Source organism: Gavia stellata, chromosome 11 (assembly GCF_030936135.1).
Source record: "Gavia stellata isolate bGavSte3 chromosome 11, bGavSte3.hap2, whole genome shotgun sequence".
Taxonomy (NCBI): Eukaryota; Metazoa; Chordata; class Aves; order Gaviiformes; family Gaviidae; genus Gavia; species Gavia stellata.
Genome location: NC_082604.1, coordinates 17,381,167 through 17,401,192, shown reverse-complemented (window position 1 = coordinate 17,401,192; position 20,026 = coordinate 17,381,167). Strand labels below are relative to the sequence as shown.

The 20,026-nt window shown below is 49.3% G+C and overlaps 1 protein-coding gene across 1 annotated transcript in view; it reads right to left on the bottom strand.

The window, feature by feature from the left end:
• Nucleotides 1–17,098, bottom strand: part of P3H2 (prolyl 3-hydroxylase 2) — a 71,538-nt gene extending 54,440 nt beyond the window's left edge. Inside the window, exon 1 of the mRNA XM_059822487.1 lies at nt 16,646–17,098. Within this exon, the coding sequence (XP_059678470.1) occupies nt 16,646–17,098 (453 nt within the window). The remainder of the gene's footprint in view (nt 1–16,645) is intronic.
• Nucleotides 17,099–20,026: the final 2,928 nt, after the last annotated feature.

The following is a 20,026-nucleotide window of genomic DNA, read 5'->3' as shown; positions in this document are numbered from 1 at the left end:
ATGTGTTGATGCTTGCTGCTGAAGACCAATGCCCTACAAAAGAAAGGTTATAATAAATATGAAATCTTCTAGCGGGATCTAGACAAAAAACAATTACCAAATTTTGGAAAACCTAACGCGCACGACCAAAGAGCAACGCTGGTTAAACCTCTCCGGCTACCTGCCTTGGAGGACCTGTCCCTGCTGGGGGAAGGACCAAATCCCCTGTGTGACAGCCAGACACCTGGCACACAGGCTTTACAGGGGTGGAAGCAAAGCTACATGGCCTTCAAAACCATGACACAGACAAGATACCTGACAAGTTAAAAGACAGGAATGACAGCCTTTTGCTTTGTGCAGGGTCGAGATCCTGCGAGATATTACCATCAGCTCCCTCTTTCCCAGCCGCAGCGGAGCCTGCCTGGCTGCTTCGGTCCCAGCAGGAACTCTTGCTCCAGTTTTCTGTACAAAGAAGTTCAAATCCAACCATTTTGCAAGTTCCTCCTTTCAAAACAAAACAAACCCATCATCCTCCTCAAAACTTGCTACAGGTGAGTGCCCCGCAACACTACAGCATCTCCATGACCTCCTCCTCCAGTTTGGCACAGGAGTCTGCCAAGCACATTTGACACTGTGACTCATTTCCCCTGATTCCTCTGCTGTTTCTGTTCGCTGCCCCACTTTTCCCACTTACATTTCTCTTTTGACTCTCCCATGTGAGGAAGATAAACTGAAACATGCTTCAGAGCTGAAATTACAGTTCACTCCATGGATTTGAAATTAAGTATAATATCGACTTTCCAAAAAACTCTCAATGGGTACTGAAATAATTATTTTTCCAGCAGTGATTTTTTTTCCTTTTAAAGCAAAGCAATATGAAAAATAGATAAAGTCTTGCTGCAAAGGGAAAGTCACTCTCAGCAACTCTCCTCAAGTAGCACAGCTGCAGACAGGACGAGCTGTCAGCCCTGCTCAGCCCCATGGCTGGTTGAGCTATGAAGATGGGTCTGACTCTCCTTGCACTAGCTCGTGCTGATTGTAGGGGCTTTGCTGATAAGGTTCAACAGAAAGACATACAGAGGTGTGCAGAGCAGGTTCCCAGGGGAATTTGTGACGTGATGGTGGGATGGGATTTATGGCATGGTGTGGTGATGTGACAGAGGGATAGGATTGGGTTCAGGACATTGAGGACGCCCACTTTACCTTTCATCCTCAGCCAGATGCGTCCTGCTCTGTGAAATGAAAGCTGTTGCCCCTGGACAAGGCAGCTGGCTTTCCAGATTCAGTCCAGGTCCCAACCAGAAAGTGTTTGTAACTCAGAAACCACTCCAAACAAACTCCCTGGGTCACATTTCCTACAGTGAACCTATCAGGCTTTAAAGGCCCAAAACAAGGAGGACCATTATTCCGCAGCCTGGTAATAATTTAGGGCTCCCACTCACCTGAGATGCTCAATTTCCCCCAGATCCCTGGGATGTCATCAGGTTTTGAGGGCCCTTTAAACAGCAGCAGCTCAGGGAAAAACATCTGGAATAAAATATACTGAAGGTCCCAAAGTCAAAAAGATCTCTGCAAAGGTGCTAAGGAATATCTAACCACAAATGTTTACTGTATGGAGTCCTGTGCCGCTGAAACACTGTACTGCTCCCTGAGACGGAGCTTTAATGAAGGGTCATGTCTGAAGCTGACCTGTCCGAGACATGCGTGGCTGTCATGTATGTCTCCTTTTTCATACGTAGGACATTTGTGACTGTTCATACTCCTGTATGACCTGTTTCCACTGAGAGGACAGTTAGCTCATGCTCTGCTAATAAGCCAGGCAGCACTGTTGACTCTGAGCAAACAGCTTCCATAATTGGGCTTTTCTCTGGCAGTACAGGACATCTTTAATTAATCTGCTACTGTTTATGCGTGCTATTCCCGTCGGAGCTCACTCACAGTGCACAGACATCATGCAGTGCATCTGACACTCTCCAAACACGCGATGTCCGTTATGTCTTACAATGCCAAGTGCCTGGTGTGTAATTACTGCACATCAAACTCGTTCCACAGATAGGCAAATCAGGGCATGGAGTGCTGGGCTGGACCAAACCCAGCCATTTCTGTCCTGCCTCACAAACTGTTGCTAGTGGCCACAGCAGCACTTGTCTGGGTCACACGCTCCCAAATAAAACACAGTCGGGACCATCAGGCGGTTGCTACATATAAGCATGAGGTCTGCCAGATCACACCTGAGAGCTGTGCAGAATGAAAACCCAACATGCTGGATTCAAAATACATGGTTCAATGCACAATGCAGTTGTGCTTTAGTAAGTCATCAGGCATCAACACGAGCCATTAGAACTGATGTAAGTAAGTCCACACAAGTATAGGTACCAATTCAGCTAACTCTTTTTCTTTCTGCATAAATTAAGTCACACTCCCTTCCATTTATACTAACAACCTCCAGCTCAGTGCTTTCAGATTAAAGGACAGATACACCTATGCCGTTACAGAGTATAAAACTGCAAGTTTTATTGCTAATATCACCAGATTTCAAATCCAGACACCTGTGAGGACACTGCTAAATCCATCACCAACTTACAGTGCAGTCTGGCAGTCAAAGCAGTTGTCCTCAGGATGGACCAAGAACAAAGTGTGTAACTCAGGAGGCTCAAAACCATGCTATTTTCAGCAGCATTTGGTACATACCTCTGCCTGAAATTCCTAGCACTGACATCCTTCTGTTGTCACTGGTCAGCAGCGGGACAAAGTCTCCACATGTATTGAGCAGCATCCTGGCTCTGAAACAAGAGATAGCTGAGCACTGCTTTATGACTCCTAATGCTAAGTAAAAGCAGGTCTAGTTCTCCATGCTCAGGACTGCTAAAGCACTAAGCGTCTATAAGAGCAGAGGGCAAAGCTTGCTGGCACATAAAAGGCACAGTATAGCACAGCCTAAATCTACTGCAGTTTTGCAACAGGAGAATCTACAAGGATAACCTCCAAAAGACCTGATGGTCCTCCTGGCACATAGGAAACACCATGAAAAGAGAAGCAGCTTCTCCCTTCCTTGTCTTTCTCCAAACTCTACCTTTCCTACCCCAGGCCCCAAGAGCAAACAGAGCAAAATTAAATATGGTTGAGAGCTCAGCTGTCTGGCCTTAGCTCTCCTCCCTCAATAGTAGAGGATAACCTCCAAACTTGGCATTAAGTAGCTTAAATAAGATGGACAGTGAAGTGGTTCATATAACGCACTATTGACCCAGCTGTACTGTGGCACCTAGAAGCACTGATAGCTACACCAGTGTACTGCTTCACTTGGTACAGTAATCCTGATCGGTTCCCAAAGACGCTTCTTTCTAGGCTTGAGTACATTCTTACCCCAGTGAAATAATCCCTTACTCACGGGGCCAAGCATTGCTGGCCCTTACACCTGAGCAGTCCCTCCCATCTCAGGTGTGCAGCACAGGCAAACACCAGTAGAGTTTTCCTGTTCATCAGCCCAGCTCCATGTACAGCTGCGCCGTGAGAAGAGCCTATGATGCACACGTAGAGCATGCAAGAGCACGACTGTCAATCCTACTTAGCAGGACTTTGCCATTCAGCACAGGCTGGCTGCAATACCAAAGCAACCCTAAAGAGAAGCACAGAAGATCCCTAAGGACCTGGAGCCCTTTCTGAGCATGGCTCCACCTCCTGATTCCGCTGACAATTCCACTTGGGAGCTGAACTGTAACATCCACTGCGTAAAATAACAGCAAAGGAATAGGAATGTAAACAATAAGCCTGAAGCACGCAAACCTTTCCTATCTAATACTTCTCAAAAGCATCATGAAGGACAGTATGGTTTCTACACTGAGTTTTCCAAGACAACTGAGCACACTGATTACAGGCAGGTCAGTGACAGTTTTAAGTGCTGTAACTTTAAAGAAAAGTCCAGACAAATGATTATTCAGATCTCTCTGCCTGATCTGGTTTGATTCATAAAACATTAAAGGCTAAAAATGGTTTATTTAGGAGTCTATAATCTAGCTAGATTTCACACCAAGGATCCAAAAATAGATTTGGAGAACAGAAGTACACTGATTAAAATAACAGTGATTTGGAGTTAAAAACACTGCTGTGGGAAGCCTTGTGCTACAGTGCAAAAATCATTTTCCAAGGACTGCTTGGTTGAACATCTAAAACCCAAACAGTAATAAGGCTGGAATGAGAGTCCCCCAAAATGGGGAAATCTCTTTTGCTAAGCTCAGACCTGAGTTTGGGAACATTTAAAGAATCATAGAATAGTTCAACTCCCAGAGCTTCAGCTGTCACACTGGCGAGTCCAGCTGCCAAAACTGGAAAACTTTCCTGCATGTCAGAGGCAGGTGGGGAGCTACAAGCCTTGTCCTCTGCAAACCACTGCCTTGCAGAGCTGCTTCCCCCAAGCACCTTCTCTCACGCTGCTCACTGCAGCCTTCCCATCATCCAGGCTTGAACTACCCACTCCAGCACTGGGGAAAAACCAGGCACAGATGTCGCATGTTGTGCCTTAGTTACACCCAAGTCATTGAGGCTACTGGAATGAGACTCTAATCCAGCATTAAAGCACTGTGTATGTATAGGGTCTGCCCCTTTGTACGGTGGTGAGTTAGGTCTAGGGATGCTCAGGTCACAGCAAGAAAGATTCAGGCAGTTTGAGTGGCAAAGGGCAAACCAAGCAGCAGGAAGGATGGGCAGGAAAGCACAACACACAGAAACAAGAAGCGGCAGGAGAGCGCGAGGAACATGTTGATGGGAGCCAGGGGTGCAACACCTTCAGCTCCCCCATGCAGGTGAAAGTGCTGCATGAAGCCTGCCCAAGCCAGGCTTCAGCTGTAACCCAACTGAAGGCTATGGGCCAGGTATGGACATTACCCAGGGAAGGAGCTCTGCAGCAAACAGGGTTAGCTGCCTGGAACTGAATGACTGCTCAGAGGATGCACACGCAGATAAAACAGGGCACTGTTGGGTCTCCCACAGCAGCCGGGCAGAGGGGACTGGCAGGGTGCACGGGCAGCTCAGACACAGGCAAACTGGAGAGGCAAAGCTGTGTGGACACTGCTGGAGCTGACTGCCTGATGTGAAGTAGGGCGGGAGCCTCAGTATGTCCTTTGCATCCTTACAACATGCAGAACATGCTCACAGAGAGCTACCAGAACCGGGGTAGCTCTGGGCTGTAGAGAAGGGCCCCGCAGTTGACAGCTGCTGAGTGGACAAACTCTGCTTCCTAAAGCAGCGCACTGCTGTTTTATTCGCTATTTGACTGCCTTGTAAAAGGATCCAGTCTGAAATCAAGTTTTATTAGCAGTACCCTAGTGAGCCAAGGTGGCTGGCTGGAAGAAGAGACAAACTCGAACGGGCAGTCACAGCCAGCGAGTCCGCGACTGACCTTGGAGCGCCGACTCTGGAGAAGCAGCCTGGAGCCACCAGCACCTGGACATCAGGATGCAACGCTTATGTTAAAGGAACCGGAGCGAGGCTGCCAACCAAGGGATGAGGGCAACTACCAGCTGCCAAAAGACATTAGTATTTAAAGCAAAGGGAACAGAATTGACCAAAGGAGAGCAATTCAATTCTTGCCATGCTGTCCGCTTGGGGAGGCTGTGCTTGCCGTCAGGTGCCCCAGTCCACACCAACACCAGCAATGCTGGTGCTGGGGGCTGTATTTTGGCCCATTCTTTTCCCAGCTGGGCCCATTTGGAGACAACCTGGGGGGACTTAACCCCTTCTGCACCATGCCAGCCAGCCTCACTGCTGCACAGAGCTGGGTGGGTGGGTACCCTCTGCCTGCCCCGGGGGTGGGAGTGCTGGAGCAGTCCCTGCGAGACTGCAGACCAGCTTCCCCAGCAGCTCACAACAGGGGTTTGCAGTCACCGCAGCACCCCGAGGTGCCTCCGCACAGCGTGCTGACTCTGCGCAGTAACTCATAGCGCCAGGTGCCCCAGCACCACTCGCTCAGGCTGAGCAAACCCTGTCCCAAGCTCCTGCTCTCACAAGGGATCAGCAGCACTTGTGAATACCAGCAAGCAATAAAAGCCTGTTCCAAAAGCGACTTGAGTCCCCTCTAAACAAACAGCCTTCCCTTACCCACTTCCAAAGATCAGAGCATCCCACAACTCTTGTTTAAGAGCCTGCAAACACCTCCCCGGGATCAGCGCTGCCCACACGTAAGACAACTTCTGCCTGTTCTCAGCCCCTGCAACACAGAGACCAGCAGTCCTGGTAGGTAGGATGCTTTGCAACACACCTGAAAGGGACATGGTGAGATGAACTCTCTGAAAAGAATGGTTTTTAAATTATTCTAGCTTCCTTAAAATAGAATGAGGTTTAGCAGGGTCCTTAAAAAAAAAAAAGCAATGCCTTATCACCTACCTACTCATCTCCAAGACTCCTTTGCCATTTTTATCCCTAGAAAGACTCTCAAGAACAAAACGATATGTTTTGTTCAATGAAGCATCTCAGGAACATCAGTGCTTAAAAGAAAATCCACTTATTACACAGCTCTATAAGTAAGAAAAATGGGGATAAGACACAATGCTCTTTCCTCCCAGTCACTAAGCTATTTTATTCAATCACAGATCCTTTGGATGAGGCTGGCAGCCCTGGATGAAGGAGTGTTTTCCAGCAGCAGCACAGTGCAATGCACCACAAGTCAGCGTTCTTCCTTTCAGACTATTTCAGTGAAACTTTGCAGTTTCTCATCTGTTTCCAAAGAGACAGAGTAACTCAGGACACGGATGCCCCAGAAAGTATATAAGCCTTAGAACAGGCAGTGCCTTGGCAAAAACCACTTTAAAAACAGAGCTTTCTAAGCAAGGGAACCAACAGACTCTGCCTCAGTCCCTGGGCAGTCACAGCAACACCTTCAGCAAATATTTTGAAGGATATTTTCCAAGCTCTCTGTACCACACTGATCTCTTCTGGGAAGGAACACGGCTGGCTCCATCTTCAAAAGAAGTTGCACCCACAGCCCTGGGCTATGAACTTCAGCACATCTCCCCATCACACCCTCGGGAGTCCAGCCCCAACCTCAAAGAGCTGTGGGTTTAGGCAGTGCCCTACCTGCAATACTCTCACGCAGGATTTGCCCACCCTTTGTTTTTGCAGCAAAGCTGCAGGCAGACGGCCGTCTGCATTCAAGTGCTCCTGCCTCTAACCTTGACAGGACACAGCACCAGCTCAGGTTCCTCTTTCTGCAGGGACACGATGTGAGATCAAGGCCACCACTGCAGCTGGTTTGGAAAAACTGTGGTGGAAAGCAGCATGTTGGTGTCTAACAACAATTTTTGTGATTTTTCTGCTCTTTTTTCTTTAAATTCCATTGCAAAACCCCCGTGTGCTGGGAGGGAGAGGAGCATGTGCCAGATCCAAGGTGGCTTTGCACCGAAGAGGAGCAGAGGACCTGGCTAAGTCTCTCCATGCAAAGGAAGGAGCAATGCTGCTTGGCAAGGCAGCAAGCAAAGGTTTGGCTCTGTCAGGGCAGAAACCCACCAGCCTTGTGCGAGTCAGCGAGCAGCCACATAAGTACGTTAGTATCAATTGTCATTTATTGCAGTCACAGCTATTCCTGATGTTCGTGTTGTGTCCAACCCCACTTACACCAGCTCTGTGCTGCGGTACCCACACTCACAACACTACAAATAGCTTGGATACGCACGTGCCAGAGAGCGAAAGCACACAGCATCGTACCGCCCTGAGCAAACCCAGTGATGGGAGAGAAGCAGCAGAGCACCTCATGCTGCTCCCTGGAGCCAACAGCATCCCCAAAACATGCTTCTGATCTCCATACACTAAGGATGCAGTTTGCTATAGTGGAAACAAGCTGTTTTTTAAAGGCACAAACATGAGTTTGACTTTGGACCTAAATCCCAGTTTTTGAGCACTGAATGTTTCTCCCATAGGAGCCCCTGTCAAATCTGCTGTTAGTGCCTTGGCATGAAACTCTGGAGACAGAGGTACATTTTGGTGGTGCAGACAGTCCAGTTCTGACGTCACCTAATTTTCTGCTCATTCAAGGGGGTTTTGCCACCTCCCACCCTTGTTCCCCCCACCCTTAATAAAACCTTTAGTGCTACAAAGACAGAAATTTCTCCTGCCCATGGCTACCCCAGATTTAAAATCTCCCGGCTGCCCTGCGCCCCTGGTGCTAATGCCATTCTCCCAAGCAGCCCATCTGCAAACTCTGCCTGACCTGAGAACCAGCATCAGGGCAGGGAGTGGAGGGCGGTGGCATCTGCCACCAGACCATCTCTCAATGGCCAGCCTGTCACCTCCTCCCTGCAAGGGGACACCTTCCTCGTCCTGACAGCATGGTCAGCGTGCAGTCCAGTCCCGCACCCTATCTGCTTACCATCTCAGCACGAGCACAGACTCAGCCTTTCATCCAAACCTGAAAGAACGTGTTTTTCTCTCTCTCTCTCTCTCTCTTTTTTTTTTTTTTTTTTTTTTTAAGTAAGTGAACAAGAAGCTACAAGCGAGTGTTTGGCCTTCACAACCGATGGGCTGCAGCCAAACTCTGCCATATGTTCCAGCTAATACATGTGGGCTTTGCTTCCCATCCAAGAAAGGAAAAAAAGGACATTTATGAGCCGGGATTCGGCAGAAGCATGTGGGAAGGAAGGGGTGGGGAGGGGATGCTATTTTTGTTGCTATAATTATTCGGTGGCCAAATCCCTGACCCTTGACGTCAGCTCTGGAGGGTCTGTTTAACTGACCAGTTGTCATGGAAAGAAGTAGGACTGGTTGGGAGGTACAGGCTGACGAGGATCAGCTCTTTGCTGCCTGAACCCACACACAGGCAGACCCCCTGCTTTCATTAGTCATCACCAGCTTACGGCCAAGAAATAAAAATGTCAATACCTTATTGCCAATACATTGGCTGGAAACAAAAGCATCCAGGGAACTTCGCGCCCTTCTTCCTGCCATCAGTTACTGTTAAAAAGCACAGGCCAAATCTTGATCTCAGTTTCCCCAGTGTAAAGGCAGAGAAACTCCACGGCCCTCAGCTGGGTCACGCTGGGTTCACACCAATGTATCCAAACTCAGCCCGGCCTCGGTCCAGACTACACACATGGAAATATGCCATGTGCAGAGTGCAGGGGTCCCTACTCCTCGGGAACAAACCCAATCACAGTGACTAATTCATAGCACCTCCAAAGGAAAAAACTAAGATAAATAACCCCTGAATCCCTTGCTCCAGATGTCAAGCACTGCCTTGAGCCCAGAGCCCTGCTAGCAGGGCTCCTGCAACGCTCAGGAGGTTGGCAGCAAACGGCTCAGCTGCTGACACGATGGTTTCTCATTACTGCCCACACCATCCACGATGAAATCACCAGTTGTACGAGGAGATGGGAATAACCCTTGTTGAAATCTCAGGCACAGCTAGTGAGTACTGGGCATAAGTTTGCTTAGCAGGGCTAAATTGCCTTGCTCATTCACATGCAGTTCATTATCAGCTGCCATTAGTTATTCCTGTGGCCAAGGACAACAAAAGGACTCAGCAGAAGCCAGAGCAGAGCTTGCTAGAACGTATGGATGAGAATTAGCAGGCAGCGCAAAAAGCCATTTAACAAATCCCAGTGCAACACGGCACATGGATGGGGCAGTTCAGCAGCAAGGCTCTGCCAAGAAGCAGCCAGGAGAGGAAGCCGTCAGGAGATGAGTGATGAGCAAGATGCAAAAAACCACAGGAAACTAAGGAGATAAAAGAACAGGGAAGGGGCAGGTTTCCAGGTTATAGCACAGCAGCAGGAGTCTGTTCTCCAAAGCCAATGGGCTCTCCTGTGCTATCGGCGACCAGTTTTTCCCAAGTTCAGATGTTAACCTAGCTCACGCATTGGGATGCCTTTAGATCAAGACCTCAAAAGACCCAGTGAAACCGTGTGAGTCACAGTACTGTCTTCTCCATCATCCAAGCCACAGCACCAGGGATAAGGAGGAACCCAGGCTTACCTTTTTTCTCCAAAAAGCAGAGAAATTTTGCAGGCTGGGACCTGCCGCCAGTATATTTTGGAGCCCTGGCATGACTGCATAGCTATGAGGTGAGAAAGAGGAACTTGGCAAGACAAAAAAGTAGCTCTGGCCATCAAATGGCTGATTAGTAGCTTATATGAAATGAGCTTAGTGAGTCTAAGACCACTTTGTACTAATTGGTTGTGTCCTGATTCACAACAGTGCTGAGCAAGGCTGTGCTAATTTACTATCAGTTGAAACGATGCGGAAATCTACAAGCACCATACTTTTACTTTTGGATTTGCTTTATTAAAAAAAAAGAAAACCAACAGCAGAAAGTCACTACAACCATCTAGTCTAACTTTTAGTACAGCACCAGCCCGGAGTCAAGTCCAAAAAGTCAAGACCCGCGTCTCCTGTGAAGACAGCGAGGGAATCCAGTGTAATTCTTGGTACATTGGTTTCAACTGCTAGCTCACCTTCACCATAAAAACCATGTGCATTTGCTAGTGTCAGTATTGAACCACTGAGTCACCTCTTTCCCTCTTTGATAATAGCTTTAACTCAAAATGAAACATTTAATTTGAAGTGGTCGGCAAAAACAGGGGCAGGGGCAGTTGGGTCAGTGTCCCGGGTTTAGGGCAGGATATTTAGTTCTGCCCTAAACCCGGGACACTGACCCAACCATCAAGACTCAGAGTTTTCCATCCCATAAACTGAGTTTATTTTTGTCTACATAATTTAAACTTTCTGAGCACTAACATTTACCCTCTGGTGAGGACTAGGAATGCTCTCTCAGAAAATCTAAATAAAGAGACGTTCCAAGAGATTAGTTCTGGGATCTATTTATTTATCCAGTATCTGAGTAATAACAATTCTCAAGATTAAAGATAAATAAACACCACTAATAGTAATAATCCAAATAATAATGATTATCTGACAGTTCTACTACAGGTCTTTGTCTGGGATGTGTCATATAAATCCTATGAAAACAAGACCAATTGACCGGGCAGACCTCACAGGACAGGTGGTGGCTGTGGTGAGAAATAGCATCAATAGGCTGCTCCTGCAAATACTTTTAAGTAGCGGGGTTTTGCAAGTTATTCTGTGTCACTATGCATGAGACGCCATAAGTGAAATCACCACCTTTCCCCCAGAAGCTGCAGCTCACCCCAGGACAGGACACTATTATCTGCTTAAGTCTACGCATTGCAGCATGAAGGAAAACAGAACAAAACATTCATGGAAAATACCAGCCCTTGAGCAAAACAAACCAAATTCCCAAAGCAACTACATTGGTGTGAATCCAGAGTTACTCCGCGACCCCTAAGTAAGTAATCCAGATGTCTGTCAAGGAGACAAAAGACTCTGGCCCAGTGGAACAGCATAGAGATGGGCAGCAGCGAGTAGTTACTTGAGGTGAAAGGAATGGTGGAGAAGTCTTACCAACCGTCCTGAGGCTTGCTACAGTCACTCAGAGACAGAAGCCCAAGCATGACTGGTGGTAAGGCTCACATAAGCACTGGCAGAAGATAGAAAGATCAGTCTGGAGTGGTTAGAGGCCTATTTTTATATATCAAAGTCTCCTCCCTTGAGCTTGGTTTCCCATAAATAGGAAGTTTTCAAAGGCAGAACTAGAGTAGGGCAATAATCTGTATTGAAAAGGTTTCTGCAACTTTGGGCTCCCACTCTGTTTCCTTTTTTTTCTCTCCTATGGTCTTTTATCAAGTCATTATCGTGTCCGTGTTGCATTTCAGAGATCTTGGTGGCATGGGCAGGCAGGAGAGCATGGTGCGACCCAAGGACATGCTTCCAGCGGTGCCTCCAGCACTGCCCCATCAGCTGCAGCATGGAAGACCCGGCAGAGATGTTAACAGTGCAAAGTCAATGTTCTCCCCAAACAAGACCACTAGAAAGATTAAGCTGCCCGTATAAAGTTTGTATGACCAGAAAAAGACTTTTTTAAAAAGAAACAACTTTAAAGAACAAATAAACACTCTCTCCTACAACACGAAAAACCTAAACATTGTTGTTTTATGCTTGCAACACATGAAATCCTGATGATAATGGAACCAAAGCACAATTCAGACACGGCACAGGGGAACTCAAGACAAAGACGGAATAAGCAAGACTGAGTTGGACTCTTGCACCTTTTGTTCTACTTAAGATCTCACATTACTAAGAGAGGAGCAATGTCCTATGCACTGGATACTTCTTTTATTTATTGCTTTAAATGCAAGCACAGACCAAAAGGCCTTTCCTCATCTAGATGCAAGGCTGGTGGTTACAGACTACATACGTACAATTCCTGCCGTGCTTCACCCATGTGCAGCGGGGCACGCAGGCAAGTGGGAAGATGAGACCATTGTGAGTCAGCATTTACAAAATGGGAGCAAGTGCTCAGGAGCAGCACACCCATACACAGAGAAAATGGAAACTAGCTATAGCTATAGCAAACAGGCCGGGGAGGCTGTGGCTGGGAACAAGATGAGATGAGGGAAAGAGACCTTGAGGGATGGGTTAGCAGGGTAGAAGAGAAGCAAAACCTGGTTTTGTAATTGATACAGTGATCAACTTTTCCAGGTTACTTGCTATTTGGACCAGACTGACTTGCAGAAGTCAGCACCAGGACTGGAAGTGATGCACTGTCACAGGGTTCATGGCAGATCGTCGACAGCAAGCTCCAACACGGCTACTGAGTCAAAAGCTCACGGCCAGCAAATGCTTGCACGGTGTACGTTGTTTCCTCCTTCTCCACTTGCTCTCAGAGCTAGAAAACCCCAAAAAAGGGCAGAGGGTAGAAACATCATGGCCTGCAGGCTAGGTTTTAACAGAAACAAGATGACTAAGGCAGCAAAGCAAGGAGGATGTCATTAATAAAATATTTAAGACGCCAAAGAGATCCTCCTCACACCCACCTGCCAAGCCTAGAGGGTATTTCACTAACAAAGACCAAGCAGCCAGCACACAGCAGAGAGCCACCAGCATAAGGCAAACTGCCCTTCTGCCCATGGGACATGACATCAGAAACCCACTGAAGGACCTTTTCTGTGTGGGCTGGAGAGCCCGCTACATGCACTACAAGAGTTAAAGCCCATGTTCTCAACTCTGTTTCCACATCTTCTCACAACCCATCCCAATCGAACTGCCTCAGCTAGCTGTACCCAGTATATTTCTAAATTACCTGAAAACATCAGCTATCCTAGGAAAAGGAGGAGTCTTCCTACTTACGATACATATTCGGAAGCTGCAAAGACAACTTACGAGCAGATTTGGACTTGGGCTGCTTGTTCAAAGCAGTTTGTCTACAGCCTCTGTAGAGACTACAGTCAACCTCAGAGGCCTGATCCAGAGCCCAAAGTCCGTAGAAACCTTCAGCTGAATCTACAAGCTGTGCCAGTCCTGCAGTGCACCGCAGTCTCCCCTCACATCATGCTAGAGTCACCAAAACCACTCAGATTACATCTGTGAAACAGAGAAGTGGTCTTCAGAAGGCTACTGTTTCTATTTCAGAAAAGTACAGAGGGAAAAAATAAAATAAGGAAATAATTTAGGGAACTGATAGGATGACATGGATTTAGAGGCTGATGGGACATGTTCTTACAGAGGGAAACCATCGGTATTTAACCTAACCACACCATCACCTCCGTGCACTTCTACTGTGCTCTGTGCAGGAGTATCTTGAGCATCTGCTCAGAAGCAGGAGCAATGCAGCCCAGGGCAGCCGCTGCTACAGTCCAGTATGCAGCAAATAAAGTCCCAAACCTCCAATTCTAACACCAGTTTTCCACCAAATCACTGCAGAGACTAATTCATGTCACCATGACTGGGCCACGCTGTGCTGGCACTTGCTCTGCAGTGAGAGACCGGAGGCAGTGGGAGACCCCAGACTGGCCCCAGCACACGGGGTGGCCCCGCTGCCCCAAAAGCGGCAGAGGCACACACAGTGCTGGCCAACATTTGGCCTGTGCATCTGTCCAGCAGGACTAAAAGCCTTTGCTTTTCATACCCCACAGGAGTGTTGCAAGGATTAGCTCATGTTTATTCAGCACCATTTTTCAAAGCACTGCACGAGAGCCAAACCCTTCGATTTTTTTTTTATCTGTTCCTTGCTCTGTCACTCCCTCCCGAAGGGATGTGTTTCTCCCCTCCTGAGAAACAAACAAGCCTGAGGTCAGCAGGAGTGGGAAGCACATTCCAGGCTGCTCCTCCTCTCTCCAACCACAAATGCCACCAACCTCTGCGGTCTGTCCAGCCCCACGCAAGTGCCTAGCACCCAGGCCTCCCCACGCAGCCCCGGGAGGGGCCGGAGAGTATTCGCAGCAGGATGTTTAACCTCATCTCATTTCCTTTTCGGTTTCAAGGACCAAAACAGGGGGGTCAAACAGCCGCCCCTGGAGCCATGCAGCCTGCCCATGCGCCCACAGCAAGGCAGAGGGGGTCTGCATAAGCCCCGCTTTGCGGCTCCCCTTCTCAGATGAAAAGCTTAGCGGATGCTGCAGCAAAGGTCTCCCTGGAGGGTGCGTGTGCCGATGCATCCCAACCCTCAGGGAACATGCCAAAGCCCTGGAGCTCAGCCTTGCCACGAGGGGATGGTTGACATCCAAACGTGTGTAAGTGCTGGACATTAGACCTCATGTTTTGTGCAAGCGCAGGCAAATCTGATGTGGGATTTGCTTCTGCGCACAGACTTACTGAGCCAGATCAAAAGAGCAACCCTGGGAACAGCTCACGCACAGGCAGCAGCAGCAGGGTGAGGATGTGGACAAACCACTACAGGTTGCTCTGCGGGACAAAGCTTATCAGAGTGCTGCTTACAAAACCCAAGAGCATCAGAAAGGGTTAAAGAAAAAGGTATTAAAAACATAAACAGCTCTATTCAAAGAGTAGCTTCCCTTGGCTACAGCGCCCGAAACCTGGGTATCCATGCAGATAGCAAGAACATCCGCTACTCCATAATAGAGCAGGAAAATCAAAGTGTTAGCATGAAAATAAAATCTCCAGATGCTGCAAAAGCAAATTAAGATGAGTCACACATAACAAAAAAGACTGTTTTCACCACATTGCTTTGATGAGTTTACAATGCATTTTTAAATGAGGAAAATAAAAACCTCAGACCCAGCATAAGCAGAAACAGGAGAATAGACCATATTCCCAAATCATCCAAATTTTTGCGTATCGATTTTACTGAAACAGGAGACAAAAAACCCATTCCCGGATTCCAAGGAAAGTTTTTCGGTGAGCTTGATGTGAGCAAACCTTTCTGACTCTGGGAAAGGCTTTGAATTCAGAAGAAGAAATCACTTAATTTTTTAGCACGGCAAATTTAGTGTCACTTCCCACAGATGGTGTCGTTACACAGAGCATCTTTCAGGGTAAGGACCACAGGAAAATTCTGCCAGCTTCACTGGGATCGCATACAAGCCAAATTACAGTCCCAGTTCACTCCCAGGATTTCTTTCAGAAACTCTATGCAGCACATGGACACTAGAGTTTAAGCCAATGCAGTTCTAGTCCCTGACTTGTGAAAATGATGTTAGGGCAATGACAGAAAAGGAAGTACAGAAAAAGCAACATAGGTATGATTTTCCAAAAGGTTTTAAAATGCAGTAGCTGATTTTGCCTCCTTGTTCTGCTGCTGTGCAGGCACTGTACCACAGGCACAGGCACTGCCTAGGGCAGACGTCTGCTTCTCCAGCTGGAAATGGATTTCAGTAGAATCACCCTCCCCGTGCTCCCCTGTGCAGGTCTTCACCTATTAAGTTGCCTATAGCAGCTAAAAGGTTATGAGTGTGCTCAAATAAAGCAGAAATCCCGAGGGAAATGTTCCAGAAATGTTTTAAACATTCAGCTTGGCATGAAATAAAATTCCCACAGTTTCTGTCCTTACTAGTCACGAACAGGAAGACTTACTACAGGTATCCGGCTTGACAGAGCACAAGTCTTGAACTAAAAGAAAAATACCATTAACCATCCTGGCATGGGTTGGGGTTTTTTCGTGTGTTTTTTTTTCTTCTTCTTCTTTTTGGCAAGGAAGTTCAAAGAATAACATCATTTTCCTCAGGGAAGGTAACAACTACAAGGCAGAAGTTACTGGGATAAGCGGACAATACTCGAGATGTCAGTGGCTGCTAAATACTGACTGTACAGTGTCATGCATAGTATTTCACATAACATCATCAGACCCCATTAGTATGGGATTATAGCATCCCATATAGCACCCCATAGCATCCCATTATATATGTCCCAGCTTCATGCACACTCCCCACTCCTGGAACAGAGCATCAGTTCAGTTTGTCTGAAAGGGCAACACCTCTGGCAGCGGGCATCAGGGTGCTACCGGGGGGGAGAGGGTCTGGGGGCTTTTCTCTGCAAACTCTCCACCGAAGGCAAATTATTTTCTGAATTATACTGTGTTACACCAGAAGACAAACAAAAACATCCCTCCCCCAAAACAAAGAAAGAAAAGCACAGGTAAGCCAAGGCTAGATGGAGTCCGAGTTGTCACCCAGCATGCTGCACGTCGGCAAAAGGCCATGGCTACTGCCCGTAGACATCAGTGAGAATGGGGGGGACGGGCACACCATACCTGGGCGGCTTGAGGGAGATGGAAGGGGGGGCACACCTGGGATGTTTTGGGAGGATGGAACAGAGGATAACCTTTTGGAGGGGCCGGCTGGGAGGGACGGGGCGGGCGGGCGGTGCCTACCTGGATGTAGGCGCGCTGCAGGTAGCTGTAGGGCACCCTGCGCTGGAAGTCGGCGCGCACCTCCTCGGCGGCGCGGTGGCGGGAGGCGGCTCCCAGGCGCGGTTCCTCGCAGCGCCGCACGCAGCCGGCGCGCCGCAGCACCGAGCCGAAGAAGGGCAGGTCGCCGCCGGCGCCCGGACCCGGCGCCGCCAACCGCACCTGCCCGCGGCAGCGCCGCCGGCACCGCAACCGCGCGGCCCGCAGCTCCCGCCGGCTGCGCAGCGCCCGCTCCAGGCACCGCGCCGCGCCCGCGAAGTCGCCGCCGTAGTACGCCTCCACGCCGCTGGCGTACAGCGCGTCGAAGGGCTCCAGCGGGCCGCCTTCCCCCGCGCACCCGCCGCCCGCCCGGCACGCCGCCGGCAGCAGCAGCGGCAGCAGCAGCAGGGCCCCCCAGGGCCGGCTCCCGGATGCCATGCCCGCCGCACCGGCGGCCCGCGCGATGGGGAGCGGGGGTCCGGGCGCCGTGTAGCGGGGCGCGGCGCGGTAGGGTCCGGAGGCGGGCTGCAGCAGGGGGCGGTGCGGTGGGGTCCGGGGGTCCGCGCAGTGGAGTCCGCCGCGGTGGGGTCCGTGCAACGGGAGCCGGGCACCGTGCGATGGGTCTCGGTGTAGCGGGATCTGGGGGTCCGTGCAGTGGGGCGCGGCGTGGCAGAGCCCGCGGGTCCGTGCAATGGGAGTCTGGTACCGCGCAACGGATCTCGGTGCGGCGGGGGCCGGGGGCCGCGTGAGGGGCTCTGCCCTAGGCGGTGGCGGGCCCGCGGCTCGGCTCCCCGCACGCCCGGCCCTGTGCCGCCCTCCCGCCCCGCCGGCACCTCTTAAAGGGCCCCGCGCCGCCGGCCCGCCCCTCCCGCGCCGCCGGCCCCGGCCCCCCCGCAGCGAGGTGGTGGCGCGGGGCGGGGGGGGCCGCAGCCACCGGCCGGGCGCCGCTCGGAGCATCCCCGCTCCGCGGCTCGCCCCGTGGCTGCAGGGATTTTTAAATGACGTCGTGAAATTCAAATCGCCCCGGGGTGATTTAAAGGGCAGCAGCAGCCTCTCCTCCCTCTTTCCCTTCCGTGCCCCACGCCTCCGCCTGCTTCCCCACATCCCCGCGGCTGGCGTCGTTGGTCGCACGATGCTTTTTTTGCCCCTCTGTGAGGCTGTTGCTTGGAGCCGTTTTCCGCTGGATTCTCCAGCCCTAGCCCTTCTTGCCCCGACAGCCTCCTGTCGCTGGGAATTCTGCAAATAAATCATCTGGGATGGGCACAGTGAGTGTCTGGTGAAGCCTTTTCAGCTCCCAGCTGTGCGTTAGTCTCGCTTCCTCCAAGGGTTCTCTCTTCCAATGCTGCAAAGACCTGCCCTGCCAAAACTGTTACTCATTTTTTTTCATTAATTTTAAGGCATGCTTGTGACAAGACATTTGGCAATGCAGCCTAGTGACACACGAAAAAAAAAATCTTAGTTGGCATTTTAAATCATCTCAGTGTTGAACACCTGTCAGCAAGAAGTTTTTCATATTAATACAGTTAATTTGGCTGAAATCAGCTGTTCCTGAGTGAGAGGGAATGGGCAAATCCTGGATCCCATTAGACGCTTTACTGTAAGCTGTTCTGGGCTCAAGTACTCCGAAGTCTGTGCGTACAGCAGTGTGCTCAGTGGGGTCTCTCACCAGGGATTGTGGCCTTAGTTCTATTTCAGACATTTCAGGAATATCTCTATAGCTGTTGGCTGTCTTTTCATGGACTAAAATAGCTGCAAATGGGTGATGCTTGAAACCCATTTGGTCCATGTTTTGCTATTGCATCAAGCCAGATGTTCCTGACGGTCATGCTGGGCTTTCCCCTCTGCTGCTCTAGTGGCTTTGATCAAACTGTGCCTCGTTTATGCTGCTGTGTTCAGGATCAGAAACAGGGCTTAACACCCTCTCTTTGGCCCAGTGATCAGATTATGGAGCCTGGTTTACAACAGTTTCACATAAGGGAAGTTTTTCCCCACATGGCTAGGAATTTACTAGAGTTCTTGGTGAAGAGCTTTCCTATCTGGCAAAGATTTCATAACAATCTTCCTTGTTGCTTTCTTGCAAATTGGCACAAAATGTTTTAAAGGTTTGGGTGTCCCTCCACCCTTCTGCCCTGCCAGACTGGCGTGCTGGGGAGGGTACTCACAACAGGGGAACCAAACACCCTGAAGGGAGATCTCCAGCGGGAGAGGTACGTGCTGTAACCACTTGCCCATGCGGTATCAGTTCTCAGGTCCAGATAAAGCCTTTTGCAAGGGAAGGGTTATCAGCACTCCTGGGGAACAGAGGCGACGTTATGAGAGAGCTACTTCAACCTTCTCAAAGGTCACTGAAGGATTTCCTGCCTAGATATAAGACAGAGGTGCCACTAGTGACCGCACAAGTTTAGAGTGGGAGTCAGCTCTGCTGCAAATCACGGAGATAAAGCACCCGGCTCCTTGGGTGCACTTTCTGAAGGGTGCACCTCAGATGATCTATTTGCAGAAGTACTGTATGTAATTCCATATAGTTTCCAAGTCAGCAACATCTCTGCACGTGCAGTGATAACATTGAGGCCCTGCATAGGAAGGAATGCAGAAAGCACATGAATGACTGGAGAGAGAATGAAGTCAAACAAAATGTTTTATTTCAGACAGCTGCGTTTTCTGATCCAGATGTTTCTTTCATTAAAAATCCTTTTTGAAACAGTTAATAAAAGGTTCTTAGTTCTGACACCCTGCAGCCCAATTCTGCTGTGCTTCCTCCAGGGGTTTCTCTGTAGGCACCCACTCACTCTGGGACCAGACTGCCACTACCACCGCTTTGCAATCCTCCTGCCTAGCGTCATGCTTTCTTTGTTCACAAAAGTCTGTGCTTTCCCTCACCTTGATGCTTCATTGCTACCTAATTGCAGCAAAGAGCTCAAAAAGAGTTGCCACATACAAGGCACTCAATCCAGGGCATCTCTGGGTCATTCCAGTGCAGTTGCTTGAGCAACCACCCTTCTTTCTATGGCCCTGCTCACCACCTAAATGAAAAGGCAACCACCAGATGGAAAGAAGTTTGCTGGTCCTCTGATCGGGGTCTTGTGCTTTGCAGAAGATCTGAACCATAACAATTCAGCAATACAGCATGGTAGGCAAGGTGGGCTTGCCTCATTAGAGTTGGAAAGGAGCTGGGTTATGAGCCTTGCACGTATAAAGGCAGAATTTCACCAAGCAGAGCAATTACTAGTTTAGGATGTCACAACTCTGAATCAAGCCCCAAGATGCCTGAGATATCCCTCATGCCTCTAATGAAAGGAATAATTCTAAAAATGTAACAACTCAGCCCGTGTTCAGATGTTGATCCTGGACCATGTGCAGTTGTTT